Source organism: Pogona vitticeps, chromosome 1 (assembly GCF_051106095.1).
Source record: "Pogona vitticeps strain Pit_001003342236 chromosome 1, PviZW2.1, whole genome shotgun sequence".
Taxonomy (NCBI): domain Eukaryota; kingdom Metazoa; phylum Chordata; class Lepidosauria; order Squamata; family Agamidae; genus Pogona; species Pogona vitticeps.
In genome coordinates, this window is record NC_135783.1 from 50,153,327 (window position 1) to 50,174,141 (window position 20,815).

The following is a 20,815-nucleotide window of genomic DNA, read 5'->3' on the forward strand; positions in this document are numbered from 1 at the left end:
CATGGATTGACTTCGCAAAGAAAGCCGCTGCCTTTAGTTTGCGAGACCTGTGCAGGAATTTTGAAGGCTGTTAATTCATAGGGTTGCTGTAATGCAGAAGTGACTTGATGGGACATAACAATGATAAACCATTAATTTCTGGTGTCATCCACTCAGTCTGCGTTGCCCATTTGATTGTTCTCCAAATGAATATTTGACTTGAATTGGCAGAACAGAAACCTTTATAGGGCTGGTCTGTTAGGATGATTATCACCTTTATGTAATGAACCGTGGTCTTAATCAAATTTTATTGTGCTGAATGTTTGCTAGCTATTCCTTATACATTGTCAATAGGGGTCTTGTGATTGCACATGTATAAAACAAACTGCTTTCAGCCAAGTAACTTAGGTATACAGCTCCCTTCAGTTCACACCACCCCTCTAATACAAATTGGGCAGAACCAATGTCCAGCGCTTGATGTTTTATAGCTGTGGTCTAGCTAGTTTTTGTGTCGTCGTTTTATGAACTGTTGGACAGCTGTAATGTTTTTAAGCATGTTCAGACTTTAAGCGTGTTTTGCAGTTGGTGCTTATTATCCTAAGTGTTTTGTGATTTCCCCCCCACTGTAGATTCACTGTTGCAGTTGTAATTGATGGGAGGCAATATAGCACAGGAACCGGTAAATCCAAGAAAGAGGCAAAAGATCGAGCAGCAGGACCAGCTTGGGAAATCATAGAGCAAGAAATGCAGGTAAAGTGTAACATAGAAAACACTTGCATTTGCATGCAGATTGTCCTTTTATTGAACAATAAAGATGTGTTTTTAAGAGTCAGTTAAAGACTTGACTCTTTAGGCAAGCCTTCCCTCCAGCCAACACTTGATTTTTTTTCTCTTTAGTTTTCCTTTCTCCCCATCTTGAACTTTTAAATTTGTTGATTTAATTATGAGATTGATTTGATGACTATTTTAATGATGTTTATAACTGCTTGTAAGCCGCCCCGAGTAGACTCTGTTTAGAGGGGCGGGGTAGAAATCGAATAATAAATAAAATAAATAAACAATCTTTCTTTGCTTTCAAATAAGCTAACTTATACATCCTGTTTGCAGCAAGAGCTGGCTCCAAGACCACAGCAGCCGCCACTGCCTGCTTTGCCACCACAACCGCAGCCATCACAGTTGTCCAGTGGTGCTGGAAACATGTTAGAAACATCATCTCCATCTTCAGTGAACTGCATTTCCAGGCTCAATGAATATGCATCAAAGCACAACGTGATTGTTGAATATAAATTGGAGCATAAATCTGGACCACCCCACATGCCAATGTAAGCTGTTGATAATATTTTATTTTTATGTTACTGTTTGGGTTTTTTTAAAAAAAGTGGGGGAAAGAAACCCAAATCCTGATGCTTTCAGTGGCATTTAGATGTTTGGATGAGATAGAATCCTGTAGTTTGGAATACCATGGACAAGCGGCCTGGGGCAACTGCTGGAAGAAGTAGCTGTTTCAGGAAGCTGCAATCCAGTGAGGATGCCATCTCATCCAACCACTGGACATGGTTATTGGTTTGACTTTAATTGAATGTTTCATCTAGTGGAACATTGAACATATCTCCTGTTTTGCTGACATTGCCACTGGAGCTTGTTCCATTTATTTCTGATCCAGGCTGACAAACAGGGCCATGTTCCTCACCCAGAGCAGTGGGCAGGTCTACAGAGGGGGCAGACTAAAAAAAGATGTTTTAATATCTGTGTGTTAGCTGAAACAGCACACTCCATATTGCCTAGCCAACAATCCTGTATTAAAGAACAATGGGCATACCATGTTATTCAGGGGTGTTTTTTTTAGGTTATTTGCTTCATCCTTGTTGCCTGATACAGACTTCTATTGGCACTCAGAAGCTTGCCTTGTGTATAACTTTATAGTGATTCAGTAAAGATATTATCCAATGAACTTTGTTGCTACAGTTAGATCAAATAACATAGATTGCGGTCACACCAGGGAAATGTTACCCACTTCTAATGATACTTTCCATGCCTTTGTTGTAATGCATCACAGTCACTTATATATACACTGTATCTGGATGAATGTCCTAATGTGTTTTAACGTTACCCATTCATTTTCTTCCATTTAAATTGTTATGGTTGGCTACACCATGTTACCAATTTACTTTCTCTCTTTATTTTATGGGGCACTGAACTTTATTTTTAAAAACAAATTTGTAAACAATACATCAATATGAAATGGTTGTGTTTCCTGATTGGTAAAATTTCCTCTCTTGAGCTGGCGCCTCTGGAAGCAATTCACTGCACTCAGTGGACCCAGCACACGATCCACAGCAGTGTCGCTTGCCAGACAGTAGGTGAAGTGATGCAACACCGACCAATGCTTGGACATAAGTTTACAAACATATCGACACTCTGACTGTGGGGAAAAATTATTAAAAAATTAAAAGGCTGATCACACCTTGAATGTGTTATCTATGGATTTTCTCCACATAGCTGGAAATGCTAGAAAATCAGGATTCCTACTCAAATGGAAAGGTTCTTTGGGTAATGCAACTTCTCTTGTTCAGAAAAGCAAGTAGTCATTAAAATGGGAGCAGGATGAATTGATTCTCCCTCTTTGTGTGTTTACTTTGCTTGTATGAGGTTCTTGCCTAGAGCAGTTTATACTAACCCTTTTTCTTCCCCTCTGTTGTTCTAGCCTATCCTATGCTTGTGAAATTAATGGCGACGTTTTTGGTCGGGGTACAGGAAATAATAAGCAGACTGCAAAACTTAATGCAGCCAAACTGGCATATGAAAAGTTGATTGGCCAGTCGGATTCTAGGGTATGTATTGCGTTTAAGAGAAAGATAAAAAAACTAAATCCTTGTTCCCGGTTGTCTCTAAATGGTATTTATTCCACATTGTTCATGTCACAACCTAGGGTAAAAAAAAGAAAAAGAAAAAAAAATCAGAACTGCTTTACAAAATTTCTTCTCTGAATTTATGGAATCAGATAACATTTTGCACTGTGTTAATTGTTTCCTAAATTTCTAAAAATAGCCTTGTCAAAGTGTTTATTTAGGTTTAAGTAAAGTAAAATTATAAATTAACTACAATTATCAATAATGCTTTAATTTTGAGGCATGATGAAGATTAAGACGTGAAACCCACATTGTGCATATGAGAGAAATTGGCCTTTCATGTGTAGACCAGTTAGATAAACTCCTTTTGCAGGATCATGTAACAGCTGACTGAATTTTTTTTATTTAGACATGTCTGTCACAATGAGGCAGTCTTACCTTTTATGCCATAATTTGTTGAGACTGCTCTTGTTTTCCCTCACATTGAATTGGATGGCATGGGGGCAGAGGAGGCATGCCAGTTTACACTCGTGTGCCATCCTGCTTTCTGGAGGGCCTCAGACATCTCTGTCTTACTACAGATATCTTAACTATTGTGATATGGTGTATGAGGGGCTATCCTTCAGCTAATTCAAAATGCTACGGTCAGTTTGCTACCTGGCATGAATTCCACAAAACATCCTTTGCTGGAATTGATGCATTTTCAGTGGCTTTCCTGTTCATTTCCAAGCTGCTATATGATAATCATAAAAACATTAAATGGCTTGGGACCAGGGAACCTCAAGGGCATATGAATCTGTTTGTAATGTGTGCTTCACATGACATTCTTCTTTAGAACCACCATCTTACTGACATACATGGGTAGCCATATATTTCTTAAAAGATGTTAGTGTGTTAGAGAGATTATTCAGTAAAGTAAAATTTTCAGGATACTGTTCAGAGTGCTTAACAATGCAGTCCTCTGCAAGTCTCAATTGTACAGGTGGAAGTTATTCCCAGGCAAGCTTGCATAAGATTATCACTTAGTATGGGGTTATATATAGTGGTGTGTAGTGGTCACTACAAACTCAGCACATTTTCTCTAGGGAGTTTGTATTCCTGTTGACTGTTCGCTGATTGCACTTCCATTGCTTCTTGACAATAATTCACATGATGTTAAGCTAAAATCTGTGGAAACTTTCTCCCGCTGAGATCTGTCATTCTGTATTTTTTTCCAGATGGAAAGAAATGGTGCCCATACAAATGCTTCTACAAACAGTTCAGTCTGTGATTCCCAAGGGGTTTCGGAGGAGATAAATGTGAAGTAAGTTACATGTGTAATGATATATGTTTCTAAATACTCTGTATATTACAAGTTCTATGCAGAAGATGCTGTCAGTCTGAAGCAACAGCTGTTGGGCTCCCTAGAAATATCAGGTGTCATAATGTGCACATCCAGCCATTGCAGGTTGTCTCTGCCCATTCCATGCCTTTGCGAGAAGGCTGTTGTACAGTAGGGGAGGTGAAGCAGCTCTGTAACTATCTTTCAGGCTTATTTTTACTGGACTTCAATCTATACTGATTGCAAACCTAGGCAGTGGATGGGGAAGTTGGCTATCTAATAATTGCAAGCTGCAAACAGAGACATGCCTAAGCTGATCAGTAGCTGGTATCTTGTTTTGTACTGGCCCAGTAAGAATCACAACACCACTACCAGCAGACTGCTGATAATTAAAGCATTTCTGCTTTGATCTCAAGTTGTTCGCCACTCACGCACAATGAGATTAAGTTACACACAACCTAAAAATTGAAGTGGCAACTCTTGATTAGCTGCAATTTGCTGCCATTGATATCTCTTTCACTGTACAGGTGGAGTATGGAAGAAGATTCTGACTGATAAATTTTATAAATGAAATAACTTGTCGTTGACTTATCATGATGGTTAACTTATCATGGGTGCCAAGCTAGGCTTCATGGTCTTGAGGCTAGGGATCTGGCAGACTGAAAGATGGGTATCTTTTTATATTACTTTGAATGAAACCTTCCAGTAGAACATCCCATATTGAGCAAAAATACACGTAACATAATCTTATAAATGGCAAGAAATATGCAGATAGTGGAAATATACTGTGAGGGCCTTTACAAGTGTTGAAATTCCTCCTAATGGAGGTTAGATTGATCATCCTTTTATATCTCTTGGATTGGTGTTCAATATATTAGTCTACATTTTTACCTTATTATAAGCCTCATCTTTATGATTTTTTTAAAAATGCACTGAGTAAGTTTTGTGGTGTTTTTTTTTAACGTCATGGGAATTCCAACGTATTGAGGATTAGTACTAATGATTAAGCGTTTAATATACATGTCCTGAACTCCCTGAGAATTCCAGTGCTCTGCTAGAACAAAGCCAATATATTGCCAACCAAAGTATGTCGTTACACTGCTTGGCATTGTAGTTTGTTGAAGAACAACTTAGGATATATATATTTTCCTCAGTATGTTATGTTAGCTGAGACAGTGACCTAGTGGTAAAAAGTGATGGATTTCATAGTTCCATTTTTGTCCCAAGCCCTCTTTTTCTGTAAAATATTGTACATGGCAGATGTTGAGACTCAGTAACAATGCTTATAGCTGTTCAGGTGGCAAAGTAGTAGACTGCTTACTTTGTGCAACAAATGGTGACTGTGAGATCAAAATGTCCTGTCTGTGGGGATGAATCTTGCCTGCATGTGGTTTTGTTTCGTTTTTATTGAATGTCATTCTAATTATAAAGTTATTTTAATCGTTGTGAACCTGCTTGGGAGTAGTTTTTAAGTGCAAAAAGATCTTTCTCTTTCTCTCTTTGTCCCACTGCTGTCATGAATGAACCTTTCTTCAGAGAAGTCCTAAGAATGATTGTGTTCTTTCTTCTTTAAAATGATCTGCAGTTCTCAGATTCAGGGCAGCTGTAGGTTTGCCTCTGCGAGTTCTTGGCTAATGAAGCCGTCTACAAATCTTTGTCTTTTATTGTCTGCTAGAAAGATACACAACTGCTTAAAGTGTAGTGACTGCAAAGGCGAGTTGGTGGGAAAACAATCCAGTCTTGTAATCTCTGATTCTTTTTCCTGCCAAAAGGAAGGAGACTTTCTGTCATGAAAAGTATAAAGAAAGTCTGTATTTCTTAATTATACATGGATGATTGGATCTGAAAAAGTGATTTGATCTGTTAAAGTCAATAATTAAAATCCTCTTCTGAATGATCTGGTATATGCTACATCTTTCTTCAAGCAGTTTTTGCTGGTAGGAAGCAAGACCAGCTGTTTCTCTGTATTCCCTTAGTTTTAGGATGAAATGTAGTTCATATGGTACATGCAGCTACAGAGATTCAGTTCATAATATGCTACAGCTGAAAACCATTTAAAAACCAATTTAAACTGCAGTGTGAAACTTCTATTTCAGGTCTGTTGAAGAGGCAGTGGGTGCTCCTTCCGGTGTGTCAGATAGTATTGTTTTTCAGGACTCAAAGTAAGAGACAAATTCAGTTGTAATGCTAGATATGGATAAGTCAAAAATGTTTAATATGTATTGTGTCTGTGGAAAAATTAGAAAGAGCTTACTAAGAAAAGCAGTACAGTGGTGCCCCACAAGACGATGTTAATCCGTTCGATTGAAATCGCTGTCTTGTGAAAATATCATCTTGTGAAATGTGATTCCCCATTTGAATGCATTGAAATCCGTTTAATGCATTCCAATGGGGACAAATCGTCGTTTTGCAAAAGTCGCCCATAGGGAAGCCATTTTGCGAAGTGCCGATCAGCTGTTAAAATCGTCATCTTGCAAAGCATCATTCCTGAAAAAAAGTGTTGCAAAGCACGGTCCGAAACATCATATAGTGAAAACATCGTATAGCGAAAATCGCCCATAGGAAACACTGTTTTGCGAAGCGCTATAGCGATCACAAAAACTCATTGCCATGCAGATTCATCATTTTGTAAGGTAATTGTCTAGCAGGGCACCACTGTATTAATATCCCTTCAAGCTTTTAGTTAATTATAATCTCTAAAATAATGGCAGGTTTCTGGCAGTTATGCTGAACAATTAAAAAAGCAATTACAGGTAGAAGAGTTCCTTTAATCTTGTGTAGAAGTTGGAACGTTATAGTAGAAAGTTGATTCCTTTGCATTAGTCTATATTTCTTTAAAAAGTAACATCTTAGCAGTTGTTAGCTGACATTATATATAATGTGTTTTTCAGATTTTTATTTTGTTAGAGTATCCCTTAAACCGGTCCCAAATCCTTCCAAGTAACACTGCCATTAACTAATATTTAAGAACTCATAAATAAATATTACTCATTGCACAAAAAATGCAACAAGTTTATTACTCATTACTTTGACTGAACTATACCAGTAGCAGCCTTACCAGAAGAGTAATATGCAGTGTCATTACTTGAATTATTTCCAAACTCTGAGTAGGTTATCTCAAAATTTGGGATGCATAGCAGCCAATGTGAAAGCACACTAATTTTTTTACATGCTTTGATTGAACTTGATGCAAATAATGTGATTCTGGATGAAAGTTAGTATATTTTGCCGCAAGTGCAGTTTATCTGATTAGCATAATTCTACCAATTGAATTATTTTAAAATGTTATTATTGGGTCTTCAAAAACAAAGCAGTCATAAAATATCAACTGTACTTGTAGTTTGGTATGCTTTTCAGTGGCTTGAAATAGACTTCTGCTGAAATGTGATACATGGATATAAAGGATTTCTCAATTAATTGAATAGATACTGAGAATACTACTTAGTGTGTTAGCAGACAACATGAAAAGCACATTACAAAAAAACTACAGTCAAGATTACCTGCAGCATTAGCACAGTTTAGGGTTCTATGCAGATTATTTATTATTTTATCTTGGCAATTGTTAAACTACATTGGACAAAATCCTGCTGTAGATCTGTGTGTGCACAAGAGGAATTGTGCATAATGCTGAAGTTAATCTGTGAGATTACTGATGTGTGCCAAGTGCATATTAGACATGGAAATTTATGCTATTTCTCTTGTGGCCATGTAAAATCCCCACAGGTTTTTGACCATTGTGATATTATTTTTGCACTTATCTTATCTTGTTGTATCGATGAGTAGTAGACATGGGCACTTCATATTTTTGTCCCCTGGGGTGCTGCGGTGGACCAGTCCCACCCCTCAGAACTGGCTGGGCTTTGTATGTGTCACGTTCCTGCATGGCCCTTGGTTGTTTCACGTGTCATTCAGCTGCCACCAGTTGATTACATCAACTTTGTTCACTATTAATGAAAGAGGTCTGGGCAAGGTATCATTTAAAAACCAAGTAGAAATTGTTTACTGTTACAAGTGATAAAAGTCCAGTCAGTGTCGTTGACTCTCAACTAAAATCTTCTTTTTCTTCTAATCTCCCACCCCCTTTTATCTCTCTCCTTTTCTTTTCCCCCCACTTAACTCCGTCTGCAAATCTCAACATAAATATTCATGAGCAGGGTGAATGCTACAGTATGGTGTTTGAGTCCGTCATTGTTGTGCCAATTGCTGAAGTAACCCAGCCAACCGGCCCTTCTTCATTTCCCTGCATAGCCAACCGCTGCAGTGTGGAGACGGGATGGGGAATCTTCCCGCCTAGTTGATGAGTGTTTGTCTGTGTGAAGAGGCAGGGAAGGGCTGGCCAGGCTGTTTGTATGATTGGCATGATGATGGCAATGGAACTGAGAATTGCATGGAGCCCAGTAAGTGGACCAGCCAGTCCTGGAGGGCAGGATTGGGCCACCACAGCATGCCAGGAAATGAATACAAAATGTGCATGTCTATTGAGTAGGCTTCAGTAAGCATATTGTGCCCACTAGGATCACAAATCTGTGAAGGGCATGTGATAACTATACACATTTGTAGCATCACTTTTGTGTTTTATGAAAACATATAAATCCTCAAATTGAAGACATTTTTAAAAAATCACTGCTGAAATTAATTCATACTTTTTGTGTAGTGCTACAGCAAACAGACTGGCTGATCAAGTGAATGGTCTACACCTGAATGAATCTTCTTCTTCTCTGGTATGGTATGAAAATCATTTTGCTCTGTCATTCTTCATTACCTATTAGTTTTGGGGTCTGCATTCTAAAATGTTGACTGTGCTATATTTTTAAATGGACCAGATATGAATGAAGAGTATACTAATCAATAGGATACGTCAGAACTTTTTCCCCTGTCTTTTAAATAGTATGGTTGACCTTCAACCCGAGAGATCCTAGGATAGTTCACAGTAAAAATTGGAAAGCTGAGGGAAATAGGTAGAAAGGAGGTATTTGGGGCACTGTCTGGAAGTGGGATGGGATAGTTTAGTGGCTTCTTTCCAAAGACCATGAAAGTGTAAAGCAGTGGTTCTTAACCTTTGTTACTCAGGTGTTTTTGAACTGCAACTCCCAGAAACCTCAGCCAGCAGAGCTGATGTTGAAGGCTTCTGGGAGTTGCAGTCCAAAAACATCTGAGTAACAAAGGTTAAGAACCAGTGGTGTAAAGCAGCACTGGCATGAGATTGCTGGATCTCTTGACATCAAGATCTGTGGTATGTCTGTAGGAAAAGAGGGATTGAAAACAAGTGGAAACCCTGTAGTCAGCAGCTCTAATGATCTAAGAAACAGGAAGTCAATTCTGATTTATAGCATTCTTCATTAGAAGAAACCTGTGGTTAGGAAAAAATTACAAACTTTAGAGCTGGTTACGATTAAAGGTAATTGCTGAAATCCTGTTGTATAGTCTAATAGGTCCTACTACAGTAGGCCTGTTGAGTTGGTGAGTCAGCTCCTCCATAAGTTCCATTTGTTCAAATTGGCCTATTCTAGTTGCAACTTAATATGCTAAAGCAAGGCACAACTGAAATAGGCCAATTTGATTCAGTGGAACTTATGGAAGGGTACACTCATCAAATCGTCCCTGATTCAATGAGCCTACAGCGGACCCTCAACTTACGGAATTAATCCGTATTGGAACGGTGGCGGCAGGTCGAAAAGTCCGTGGGCCGAGGGGCCATTTCCCATAGGAATGCATTGAAAACCATTTAATCCGTTCCAGCCAAAGGAAAAAAAATCCTGGATTTCCAAAGCTGCACCCACTGCCCTCTGCCTCCTGTCCCTGCGGGGACAAGAGGCAGAGGGCACCGAGGACTGGAGACAGAGGGCAGTGGATGCAGCTTTGGAAGCCCGGGAAGCCAAAAGCCTCCCCAACCTCCATGCCCACTGCCGGCTTTCTGTTTGCCGGGCTTCCAAACCCCCTCTGCTGCCCTCTGCCTCCCATCCCCATGGGGACAGGAGACAGAGCGTACCGGGGACAGGAGGCAGAGGGCAACAGGGGAGGCTTTAAATTTCCCGCCCTTTTCCCCTGCCTTTCATAAGTCGAAGCTCCATCCGCAAGTCGAACCAAAATTTTGCGGCCGGAGCTTTTGGTACCTCAAAATTTTCATAAGTAGGGCCTTCATAAGTCTAGGATCTACTGTATTCTAGTAAGACTTTTAATACTAAGCAACAGAATTTCAGCCAAAGACCATTCACTTTTCATGTTTGGAAATTAAAAAATAGGTTGAATTCAGTTGATATATGAAAACATTTATTGAAATTTATATGGAATTATTTTCTGTTTCATGTTTTGTATAAACTTGCTTATTTAATGTATATAAGCCGCCCAGAGTAGACGTAGTCTAGATGGGCGGGATACAAATCTAATAAATAAATGAATAAATTTTAACATACTGTTTTGGTGTTTGCAGTGTTATAAACTTTCTTTGGTGAAATATTTTCGTTAGTTGTCTCAACATTGAGGGTTTTTTAAACTCAAAAAGAAAAAATTATTCCAAAATGAATCCTCAAATGTGAATCTTCATTAAATTTTTTCTCACCCAGCAGTAGGCATCTAGTTCTTTTTTCTTTTGCTGCTGTTCTTTTTCTTTCACTGATGTTTGATAGTTGTGATACTTAGTGCCTTTTGCATTCAGATACTGAGTCAAGATGTTACTCTAAGCACTTGCTCATAAGGCACAAATGTTAGTGTCTGTAGAAGTCATATATTTTCTTAATTTTGCTCCAGGTGAGTCCTAAAGGTCCAGCTGTGAAACCTAAAAGGTATGCATTTGTGATTTAAAATTAATGCACATTATTGAACTGATTTACAGTGGTGCCCCGCATAGCGAGCGCCTCGGTTAACGACGAATCTGCATAGCGATTTGGTTTTTGCGATTGCAAAAGCAATCGCATTGCGATGTTTTTAATGGCAAAACATCGCATTGCGATAATCGGTAAGCGTTTCGCTTACCGATTTTCGCATTGCAATGTTTTTAAAATAGCTGATCGGAGGCTCCAAAATGGCCACCCGCAGTGTTTTGCGCTCTTTCCTCGCTTACCGGGCAGCGAAAATGGCGGCGGATGGAGGATTTCCGCATAGCAGTGATTTTTTTCCCCATAGGAACGCATAAAACTGGGTTTAATGCGTTCCTATGGGGTTTTTCGTTCCGTTAGCGACGATTCTGGATAGCGACGATTTTCCTGGAACAGATTATCATTGCTATGCGGGGCACCATTGTATTAGTTGGGGAAGAGGATTAGCTCTAATACACACTGTGACAAACCCAGACCTACTGGGATCTGCCACACGTTAACTAAGCTGCCACCAACCATTCCCTATAAGAAGTCACACAGACCAGGGATGGATTTTCAAACAAATAAAAGAATAAGGTTTATTTAAATCACACACAGGGAAAATAAAATGATCAGGTGAATAAGATTTAGTAACATGGCTTAGTTTCACTCATACATACACCAGTTTGGTTCACACAGAACCCTTAACTTGAAGCACAGACCCTGAACCTATCAGTTCTGGCTAACCAACAGACACCTGAACCTATCAGGTTGGTACTCTGACACACAGTAGTACCCTGTCTGACACACAGACTCCCACACCAGCTTCTTCTTCCCAGCTGCTGCTTCTTCACATCCCAGCGTCTCCTCACTTCACCACACAGGCTTCACATATATATACAGTACAGCCCCTCCTCCTGATGTCCCGCCTTCCACTCCCCATAGGATGGAACTTTCCCTCCAAACCCATGACAGACAGGTAACATCAGTGCTGTATGTAACACCTCCCCTCTTTATAAGTTGTTTTGTAGGGGGAAAGCTAAGGTGCTTTTTCCCAAAAAAACAACCTGGATAAAACACACAACAACAGTTATACATACCATATCATACTTACTTATACTTACATTCTAAGTTAACCATAGCAATTAAGCATTTAAACATTTACCATATACATTACATCAATTTACCTTTATTCATACAAACCAAGTTCAAAAAACAGGTACATTTAACTTTTTGTCATCAATATATACACATAGTCCATGTTTCTTTCGCCGTCTTCATTCTTCAGGTCTTCTTGACAAGGCGTCAGCAACACAGTTCACTGACCCTCTGACCACCTTCACTTCAAAGTCATAGTCCTGTAGGTTTAAAGCCCACCTCATAAGTTTGCTATTGTGGGTTTTCATTGTCTTTAACCATTGCAATGGTGAATGGTCAGTGCACAGAACAAAATGTCTTCCCCAGATGTAAGGCTTGGCCTTCTGGATCGCGTAGACTATGGCCAAACACTCCTTCTCCACGGTTGCCAAATGTCTCTCACCTTTTTGAAGTTTCCTACTCAGGTAGGACACTGGATGCTGGTCACCATTCTCATCCTCCTGGCACAGAACTGCTCCTACCCCGCTGTTAGACGCATCGGTGTAGATGATAAACTCCCGGTCGAAGTCTGGAGCACGCAGCACTGGATACTGGACGAGCGCCTCCTTCAACCTCTGGAACGCCTCCTCACAGTCGCTGGTCCACGGGATGCGGTCATCAGCCTTCTTCCTCGTCATATCGGTCAGCGGAGCCGCAATCTCGCTAAACCTCGGGATGAACTTTCTGTAGTAGCCCACCAACCCAAGAAATGATTTGACTTTTTTCTTGGTGTTGGGTCTGGGCCAATCACGAACTGCTTCTATTTTGGCCTCCAGGGGTTTTATCATTCCTCCCCCTACCATGTGACCCAAGTATTTTCTTTCTGGGCTACCCAGCTGCAGTTTGTTTTCTTTGCAGGGCCTGGGCCAAAGCACTCCCTCCCCTGGGTTAAAGTGCCTCTCCCTGCCTTCCTGGTCATCCCAAGCTTTCTTTCTGACCTTTTGAGCTTGCAGGGTCTCTGTTGCTAGCTCTAGGTTTCTCTTTAGGTCTTTCCTTAAAGAGTCTATGTATGTCACAACGTCTTGTGGGTCATCCTGGGTGATCTGCTCCCAATTTTGTTTGATCAAATCAAGGGGCCCTTTCACCCTTCTCCCAAATAAAAGTTCAAATGGACTGAACCCGGTACTGGCTTGTGGCACTGATCGATAAGCAAACAAAAGGGATTGCAGCTTCTGGTCCCAATTGTTTGGATTCTCTGCCAAGTAAGCCCTAATCATGCGCATTAGAGTCCCATTGAACTTCTCAGTTAACCCATTACTTTCAGGATGATAGGCAGTAGTTTCCTTGTGCTTAATTCCACAGATTTGCCATAACCGTTTCATGAGCTTTGATGTGAACGATGCGCCCAAATCTGTGATTATTTCTGAGGCAAATCCCATCCTGGACATATACCCCACCAAGGCATCTGCCACTGTGTTAGTTTCAATGTTAGTCAAGGGTATGGCTTCAGGGTACCTCGTGGCATGGTCCACAATGGTGAGAATGAACCTGTTCCCCCTCTTTGTGGCCTTGGGCAAAGGTCCCACAATATCCACCCCTATGCATTTGAACGGAGTGTCAATCACAGGCAAAGGGCACAACTTTGCTTTGGTCCTGTCGCGGTTATTCCCCTGCCTTTGACACACATCACATTGTTTACAGAACTCCCTGATCTGCTTCCCTATGTCAGGCCAGTAAAAATTCTGTGTGATTCTCTGCTGTGTTTTGTTCACCCCTAAGTGTGCAGCAAACATGTCAGAGTGCCCCCTTTGTAAGATCATGGGGCGATACTTTTCAGGTACCACTAGCTGACTTCTGATCCCATCTCCCCCTTTTGAGATATTCCTCAGGGTCTCTCTATATAAAATCCCCTTTTTCTCCAGAAATCTCACTGGGGTTTCAGGTGTTAGCTGGGCGTCAGTCACCTGTTCAAAACACTTTTGGAGAGTGGCGTCTGCCTTTTGCTCTTGTCCAAATCTGCTGTCTGTGGTTAAGGTTTCCACCACAGCTTCTGAACTCCCCCCACCTGCTTCCGTCTCTGGCTCATCATTACCCCCCTGAACTGTCCCCGTGGTGGCTTGTGAGCGTGTAATCACTAGCACCCGTTTCACATGTTCAGCCAGGTCATTTCCCACGAGCACGGCTGCTGGCAGAGTCGATGAAATCGCTAGCCACCAAACTCCCCTCCAGCCTTGAAAGTTCACAGGTACCTCCGCTATTGGCAGTGAGATTACCTGCTCCTCAATCCCTGCCACCTTCATGCTCTCATTTGGGATTAGATATTCCCTAGGAATAATATCTGGATGGCACAGGGTCACCTGGGAACAAGTGTCCCGCAGCCCCCTATACTGATGGCCAAGTATTCCTACGTCCACCCCTGCTGTCTCAAACAACTGAGAATCTGTTCTCACCAGCAGGCAGCGCCTGACCTCTACAAGAGGACCATTTTCCTCAGCCTGATCAGCAGATGTAGCTGTTCCAGATTGAGTAGCCATGGCAACAGGCTCCCTCAGTGACAATGAGCCTTGCTCTTTCTGGACACAGAACACAGCTTTTGGCTTGGTTCCACTCGAATCCTGAGGCACAATTCCTTTTAGCTGCTTTAATTTCTCCCACTCTGAGATTAGATGGCCCTTTCCCTGACAGAAATAACATTTTCTGGTGTATTTTGAGTCTTTCTCCTCTTGTTTTGGTTTTCCCTCCAAAATCTGAGGTCTTGGTTTCATGTCTGAGGGCTTCCCTTCACCATGGGCCCCTCCCCCTTGCTGGCTTTTCCCTGGTCCCTGAGAGTACTTGCTGTAGGTTTCTTTGGGTTTTCCTACAGATTTCTCCTCACCTAAGGGCTTTCTTATCTGGTAAATAAAATCTGCGATCTCGGCTGCTTCTGCCACAGATTTTGGTTTCCTTTCCCTCACCTGGAATTTCAGTTCCCCATGCAGGACTGAATAGAACTGTTCCAGCGCTATCAAGTCTTTGAGCTGCTGGTAGGTCTCTGTCCCCTCCTGAGATAGCCATTTCTCAAGCAGCCTCACCAATTGGGCCCCCACTTGGGTAAAAGTCTGCTCTGGTTTCTTTGTGAGGGACCTGAATCTTTGCCTCAGCTGTTCCGCATTTATCCCATGTCTTGCAAACACCAGTTTTTTAAACTCTGCAAAATCTTTCATCAGTTCCTCAGGCATCTCGGCATAGACTTCAGCCAGGCTACCACTGATTAAAGATCGCATGATGGTCATCTTCTCAGTTTCCCTCACTGAGAAGTCCACAAACGCTCTTTCCACTAAGGAAAAGAACACCTCAGGACAATCTCCCTTGTGGTACACAGGGAATTTCTTCAGGTCAGCCTTAGACAATTGGCCTCCCTCAGAATCCCTATTGTTATTATTGTTCTGGTTCATCAGTTCCAATTTTCTTAATTCAAACGCCATCCTTTCTTTTTCCAGAGCAATTTTCTCTCTCTCTAACCTTTCCTCCTTTTCCATTCTCTCTCTCTCTAATCTTTCCTCCACTTCAAATTGCCTCATCCTCAGTTCATGCTGTTGGGCTATGAGCAATTTTCTGAGTTCTGGGTTCTGTTCTCCCGTGCTGTCACCTTGCACTGAGCCAAATTCATCCTCAGAACCTTGGTCAACCTGGGGGTCTTTCACTTCACCCATTTCTGCCATCTGGCTTCGAGTCAAGGGCATAATCCCCCCTCAGAACAGGCTGCTTTAAAAAGTCAAGCCTCAAAATAAAACGACCACTTTTTTTTTTTTTCAGAACCAGCTTTCGCTATAGATTGCTGCTGTCCTTCAGCACTACTTGCAACTGTAGCGAGTTAGAGTCTACCCCCTCTGCTGGGCCTCTCAGCAGGCAGGCTAGATCACTGCTGTTTCACAGTTTTGCCTCAGCTTTTTCCCGCCAAAACAGGCTGCCTCAGAGCACCCTAATCTAGTCCCCAATCTGAGGTTACACGTTCTTCTACTAGTGCACCCCCCCGTGAGGTACACCTAGAAGATTACCTACGTGCTCTCAGATTGTCCCTGACTAGACCCCCCTTGCTCTGGGCACACTTGCCAAGGCTTTGCTGGACCACTGGACAACTGGACCAGTCGTATCCCACACGCTGGACACCAATCAATGTGACAAACCCAGACCTACTGGGATCTGCCACACGTTAACTAAGCTGCCACCAACCATTCCCTATAAGAAGTCACACAGACCAGGGATGGATTTTCAAACAAATAAAAGAATAAGGTTTATTTAAATCACACACAGGGAAAATAAAATGATCAGGTGAATAAGATTTAGTAACGTGGCTTAGTTTCACTCATACATACACACAGTTTGGTTCACACAGAACCCTTAACTTGAAGCACAGACCCTGAACCTATCAGTTCTGGCTAACCAACAGACACCTGAACCTATCAGGTTGGTACTCTGACACACAGTAGTACCCTGTCTGACACACAGACTCCCACACCAGCTTCTTCTTCCCAGCTGCTGCTTCTTCACATCCCAGCGTCTCCTCACTTCACCACACAGGCTTCACATATATATACAGTACAGCCCCTCCTCCTGATGTCCCGCCTTCCACTCCCCATAGGATGGAACTTTCCCTCCAAACCCATGACAGACAGGTAACATCAGTGCTGTATGTAACACACACAAAAAACAGTGACCTATTATGTACTATTTAAGTATGGGAAAGGGTTCATTTCAATGTTGTTGTTTTTTTCATAAGAAAAGAGACACCGTTGGCCCCGAAATTTTCAAAGCCAGTTCAGAAGGCAAGTAAATACACTGTCAATGAGAGGTAAGTTTAGATTTCAAAATTACTGTGGAATGTTTTAGATAAAGTTTGTCCTTAATGTAGACATAAAGACCAAATTTTTCTTACAGAACGAGTCTGGTATAGCATAACTGGTGAATGGTTAAAATGTCACTGTAATTGTATGACTCAGTGTACAACTGGTTATGTCTGTGGTGATTTCTTAACTAGAGTCCATTTTCCTCCAAATGTTATGCCATTTGTGTAGCTACGCAAGAGGATTTTGCTCATCGTATTGACAAAGAACTGATTCCTTTGTGCACAAATAACGTACACAAATAAAGCACCAGATGAATACAGACTAGTGATCTCACCCTAGTTCAGAATTGATGTGATGGCACATAGTTATTATTCTTGTTAGCCTGTTTCGGTAATACAGTGGGGTCTCTACTTAAGAACGTCCCAACTTAAGAACAATCCAACTTAAGAACAACTCCATTTGCTAAATTTTGCTTCTACTTGAGAACAGAAATCCAAGATAAGAACAGGGAAAAAAAACCTTTCCTACTCTTTTTTAAATCTTAGGTCATCTTAGGTTAAAAAAAATTCTCCCCCTAGTGGTAGAGTACGTATTAACCAGCTTTGCATTAGTTCCTATGGGAACTAATGCTTCAATGTACGAACGCACCTCTACATAACAAAAAAACAGCCAGAACGGATTAATTGGTTTTCAGTCCATTCCTATGGGAAATTTTGCTTCAACTTAAGAACGTTTCAACTTAAGAACACCATTCCAAAACGGATTAAGTTCTTAAGTAGAGGTTCTACTGTAGTTTCTATGGACGGAAAAGAGCAGATACGGATTAAATGGTTTTCAATGCATTCCTATGGGAAATGCAGATTCAACATAAGAACTTTTCCACTTGAGAACCACCTTCCAATACGGATTAAGTTCTTAAGTAGAGACCCCACTGTAAGTGTATGGCTTATATACGGCCCCATAGTGCTTAAAGCTCTCTGAGCAGTTTACAGTTTAATTATGCAGGTGCTACACATATGGGCTATGTGTAGGGCAATGGGCTCTATGGGTAATGGCTCTGTGTCACGTTTTCATAATGAAACTCATAATTGTGAGACTATAGTGCACTGTAACACTTTCAGGGATTTTAAGACTCCTTTTCTATGTTTTAAAAAACCAGATTCCTTGAGGATTTTCATGATATAGAGAAACTTGGTTGTGGTGGATATGGCAATGTTTTCAAAGCAAGGCATATTATTGATGATAAAATATATGCCATCAAACGAGTCAGACTTACTGCGTAAGTTGTCCTATGTTTGCTTTTATTTAACTGAGAAATATATTAAGCCATTGAATGCCTTTTATTATAAGTGCTATTTTCTGTGCTAATGTTACCTGTTCCACATGAGACCATTTTTTACTTGACAGCAGGATTTCATTTTATACAAGCATTATTGTAAAATTATTTTAAACTAGTTGAAAGTACCAAGTTTTCTTCCAGCAGTTTATGAGATTTCTGCATACTGGAATTGTCTATTACTACATATGCTTTTCAAGAGCATTCAAAACTATTGTTAAACTGAAATATCTCATATAATGTTCTCCTATGGATTCCAAATCATGTTTCAAAATCTCACACTGATTTGTGGAGGGCGGGAATGATCTAATAATAAATCTGATCCCTGTGTAATATACATACCAACTAATCCTTTAAACATATAATTCTGCAAATAACTGTTTCTGTAGGTTATTCTTTTGAATGTTTGTAAGACTCTTTCCCCTTTCTGCTTCAATCAGTGAGAAAACAGAAAAAATAAAAAAAGAAGTACAGGCTTTAGTACGACTACTTCATGAAAACATTGTTCAGTATTTTGATAGTTGGATTGGGCGAGACATGTTTTCATTCGACGACAGCATGAGCAATGACAGGTAATTTGGTCTGTATGGGCCATAAGCATAACTCATTCTTTATCACTATTGATGTGACACTGGTGTCGGTGCATGTTTTTGGCTGGTATACATGGTGGAGGCATGTGGAAGAGTGGTCGATGTCTTAATGCCCAGGAAAGAAAAGGTCATGTGATCAGGATTTCCAAAAAGAGATTGCTGTCCAGCACCATCTCCAGTTCATTGTCTCACCTTGGGAGGTTTTTTTCAGTTGTTTTCTGACAATTTAGAGCCAAAGTCATTTCACCTGACCAATTTGCAGCATTTTTTAAAATCCAAAGTGGAGGCCATCCGCCGTGACCTTTCTCCTTTTTTAAATACAATGGATCGAGCAGAGATGTCCAGCGCTCTGCCTTGCCCGGTAATTCTCGACTCCTTTCAGCCTGTAACACCGGACTTGGTGAACAAGGCGCTTGATCGCTGTCGGGCCACCACCTCTTCTCTCGACCCTTGCCCGGCCTGGCTAATCAAAGCAGCCAGGCCCGTAACAACCGAATGGGCCACCACAATAATTAATGGGTCTCTTCAGGAGGGCAAGGTACCCCTTGCCCTCAAGGAGACACTCATTAGGCCCATTAGGAAGAAACCAAATTTGGCGACGGACGACATTGGCAATTATAGGCCCGTCGCCAATGTTTCTTTCCTTAGCAAAGTGGTTGAGAAGGTGGCGGCAGATCAGCTTCAGGCGCTCTTAGACGAAACCAATGCCCTGGACCCATTACAGTCGGGCTTCAGGCCGCGCTATGGTACAGAGACGGCACTGGTCACACTGATGGATGACCTGCTGAGGGAGGCCGATCGGGGCAATATGTCCTTGTTGGTCCTCCTTGACATCTCGGCGGCCTTTGATACCGTCGACCACGGTATCCTCCTGGGGAGGCTCTCTGAGTTGGGAATTGGTGGCCTGGCACTTGCCTGGCTCCGTTCCTTCTTGGAGGACCGACCCCAGAGAGTTCAGCTTGGGGAGAGTGTCTCAGCCCCGTGGAGCCTCAAGGGGTTCCACAGGGGTCGATCATCTCTCCAATGCTGTTTAACATCTATATGAGGCCACTAGGTGGTGTCATCAGGGGATGTGGGGCATCGTGTCACCAGTATGCTGGTGACATACAGCTCTACATCTCCTTTTCATCTACCTCAGTGAATGCCGTACTGTCCCTTCAGCGCTGCCTGGAGACTGTACTGGAATGGATGCAGTCGAACGGGTTGAGGCTGAACCTGGACAAGACAGAGGTCTTGAGGGTGGGTGGTCCTTCTACCAGTGGTATAGGCAACTCCCTTTCTTTTGGGGGGACGACCCTTGCCGCAAAGAGTGAGGTCCGCAGCTTGGGGGTACATCTTGACCCGGCGCTTACCATGGAAACCCAGGTGGCGTCCGTGGCCTGCTCTGCCTATTTCCATCTATGGTGGATTGCCCAGCTGCGACCCTATCTTGATGGGGGGGCCCTCACTACTCTAGTCCATGTGCTCGTAATCTCAAGATTAGACCATTGTAATGCACTCTACGTGGGGCTACCTTTGAGGCTGACGCAGAAACTTCAGATGGTCCAGAATGCGGCAGCCAGGCTTCTTAGTGGGGTGAGAAAACACCAACATATCTCCCCCACTCTGGCTGCTTTGCATTGGTTGCCCGTCCGTTTCCGCGTTGACTTCAAAGTGTTAATGATTACATATAAAGCCCTAAATGGTTTGGGACCTCAATACCTGGCAGATCGTCTTCTCCCACCCAGATCTTCCTGAATCACCCGACACAGCCAGCAGGGACGGCTGAGGGGTCTGACGCTGAGGGAGGCCCGGAAGTAAAAAACAAGAAATCGGGCCTTCTCGGCGGTGGCCTCTCGGCTGTGGAACACCCTCCCCACTGAAATTCGGCTGGCACCCTCGCTGGGCATTTTCAAAAGCTAGCTGAAAACTTGGCTATTCAAGCAGGCCTTCCCTTCAGTCAATTAAGTCATTCTTATTTTTCTTCTTTTATTCTTGCCATCTTGGGACTCCTTGTTTTAAATTAACTGTTAAAATCGTAAATTTATATTACATTTTATATCA

The 20,815-nt window shown here is 41.8% G+C and overlaps 1 protein-coding gene across 3 annotated transcripts in view; it reads left to right on the forward strand.

Moving 5' to 3' along the window:
* The window catches only part of EIF2AK2 (eukaryotic translation initiation factor 2 alpha kinase 2), a 36,096-nt gene that overhangs the window by 4,337 nt on the left and 10,944 nt on the right, over nucleotides 1-20,815 (forward strand). Inside the window, exons 4-13 of one of the 3 annotated variants that reach the window (XM_020802822.3) lie at nucleotides 609-729; nucleotides 1,087-1,301; nucleotides 2,684-2,810; nucleotides 4,046-4,131; nucleotides 6,246-6,311; nucleotides 8,804-8,870; nucleotides 10,897-10,931; nucleotides 16,780-16,851; nucleotides 18,006-18,125; nucleotides 18,623-18,754. In XM_020802822.3, coding sequence (XP_020658481.3) covers nucleotides 609-729; nucleotides 1,087-1,301; nucleotides 2,684-2,810; nucleotides 4,046-4,131; nucleotides 6,246-6,311; nucleotides 8,804-8,870; nucleotides 10,897-10,931; nucleotides 16,780-16,851; nucleotides 18,006-18,125; nucleotides 18,623-18,754 — 1,041 coding nt within the window. The remainder of the gene's footprint in view (nucleotides 1-608; nucleotides 730-1,086; nucleotides 1,302-2,683; nucleotides 2,811-4,045; nucleotides 4,132-6,245; nucleotides 6,312-8,803; nucleotides 8,871-10,896; nucleotides 10,932-16,779; nucleotides 16,852-18,005; nucleotides 18,126-18,622; nucleotides 18,755-20,815) is intronic. The other 2 variants (XM_072992517.2, XM_072992514.2) reach the window with 2 other exon arrangements.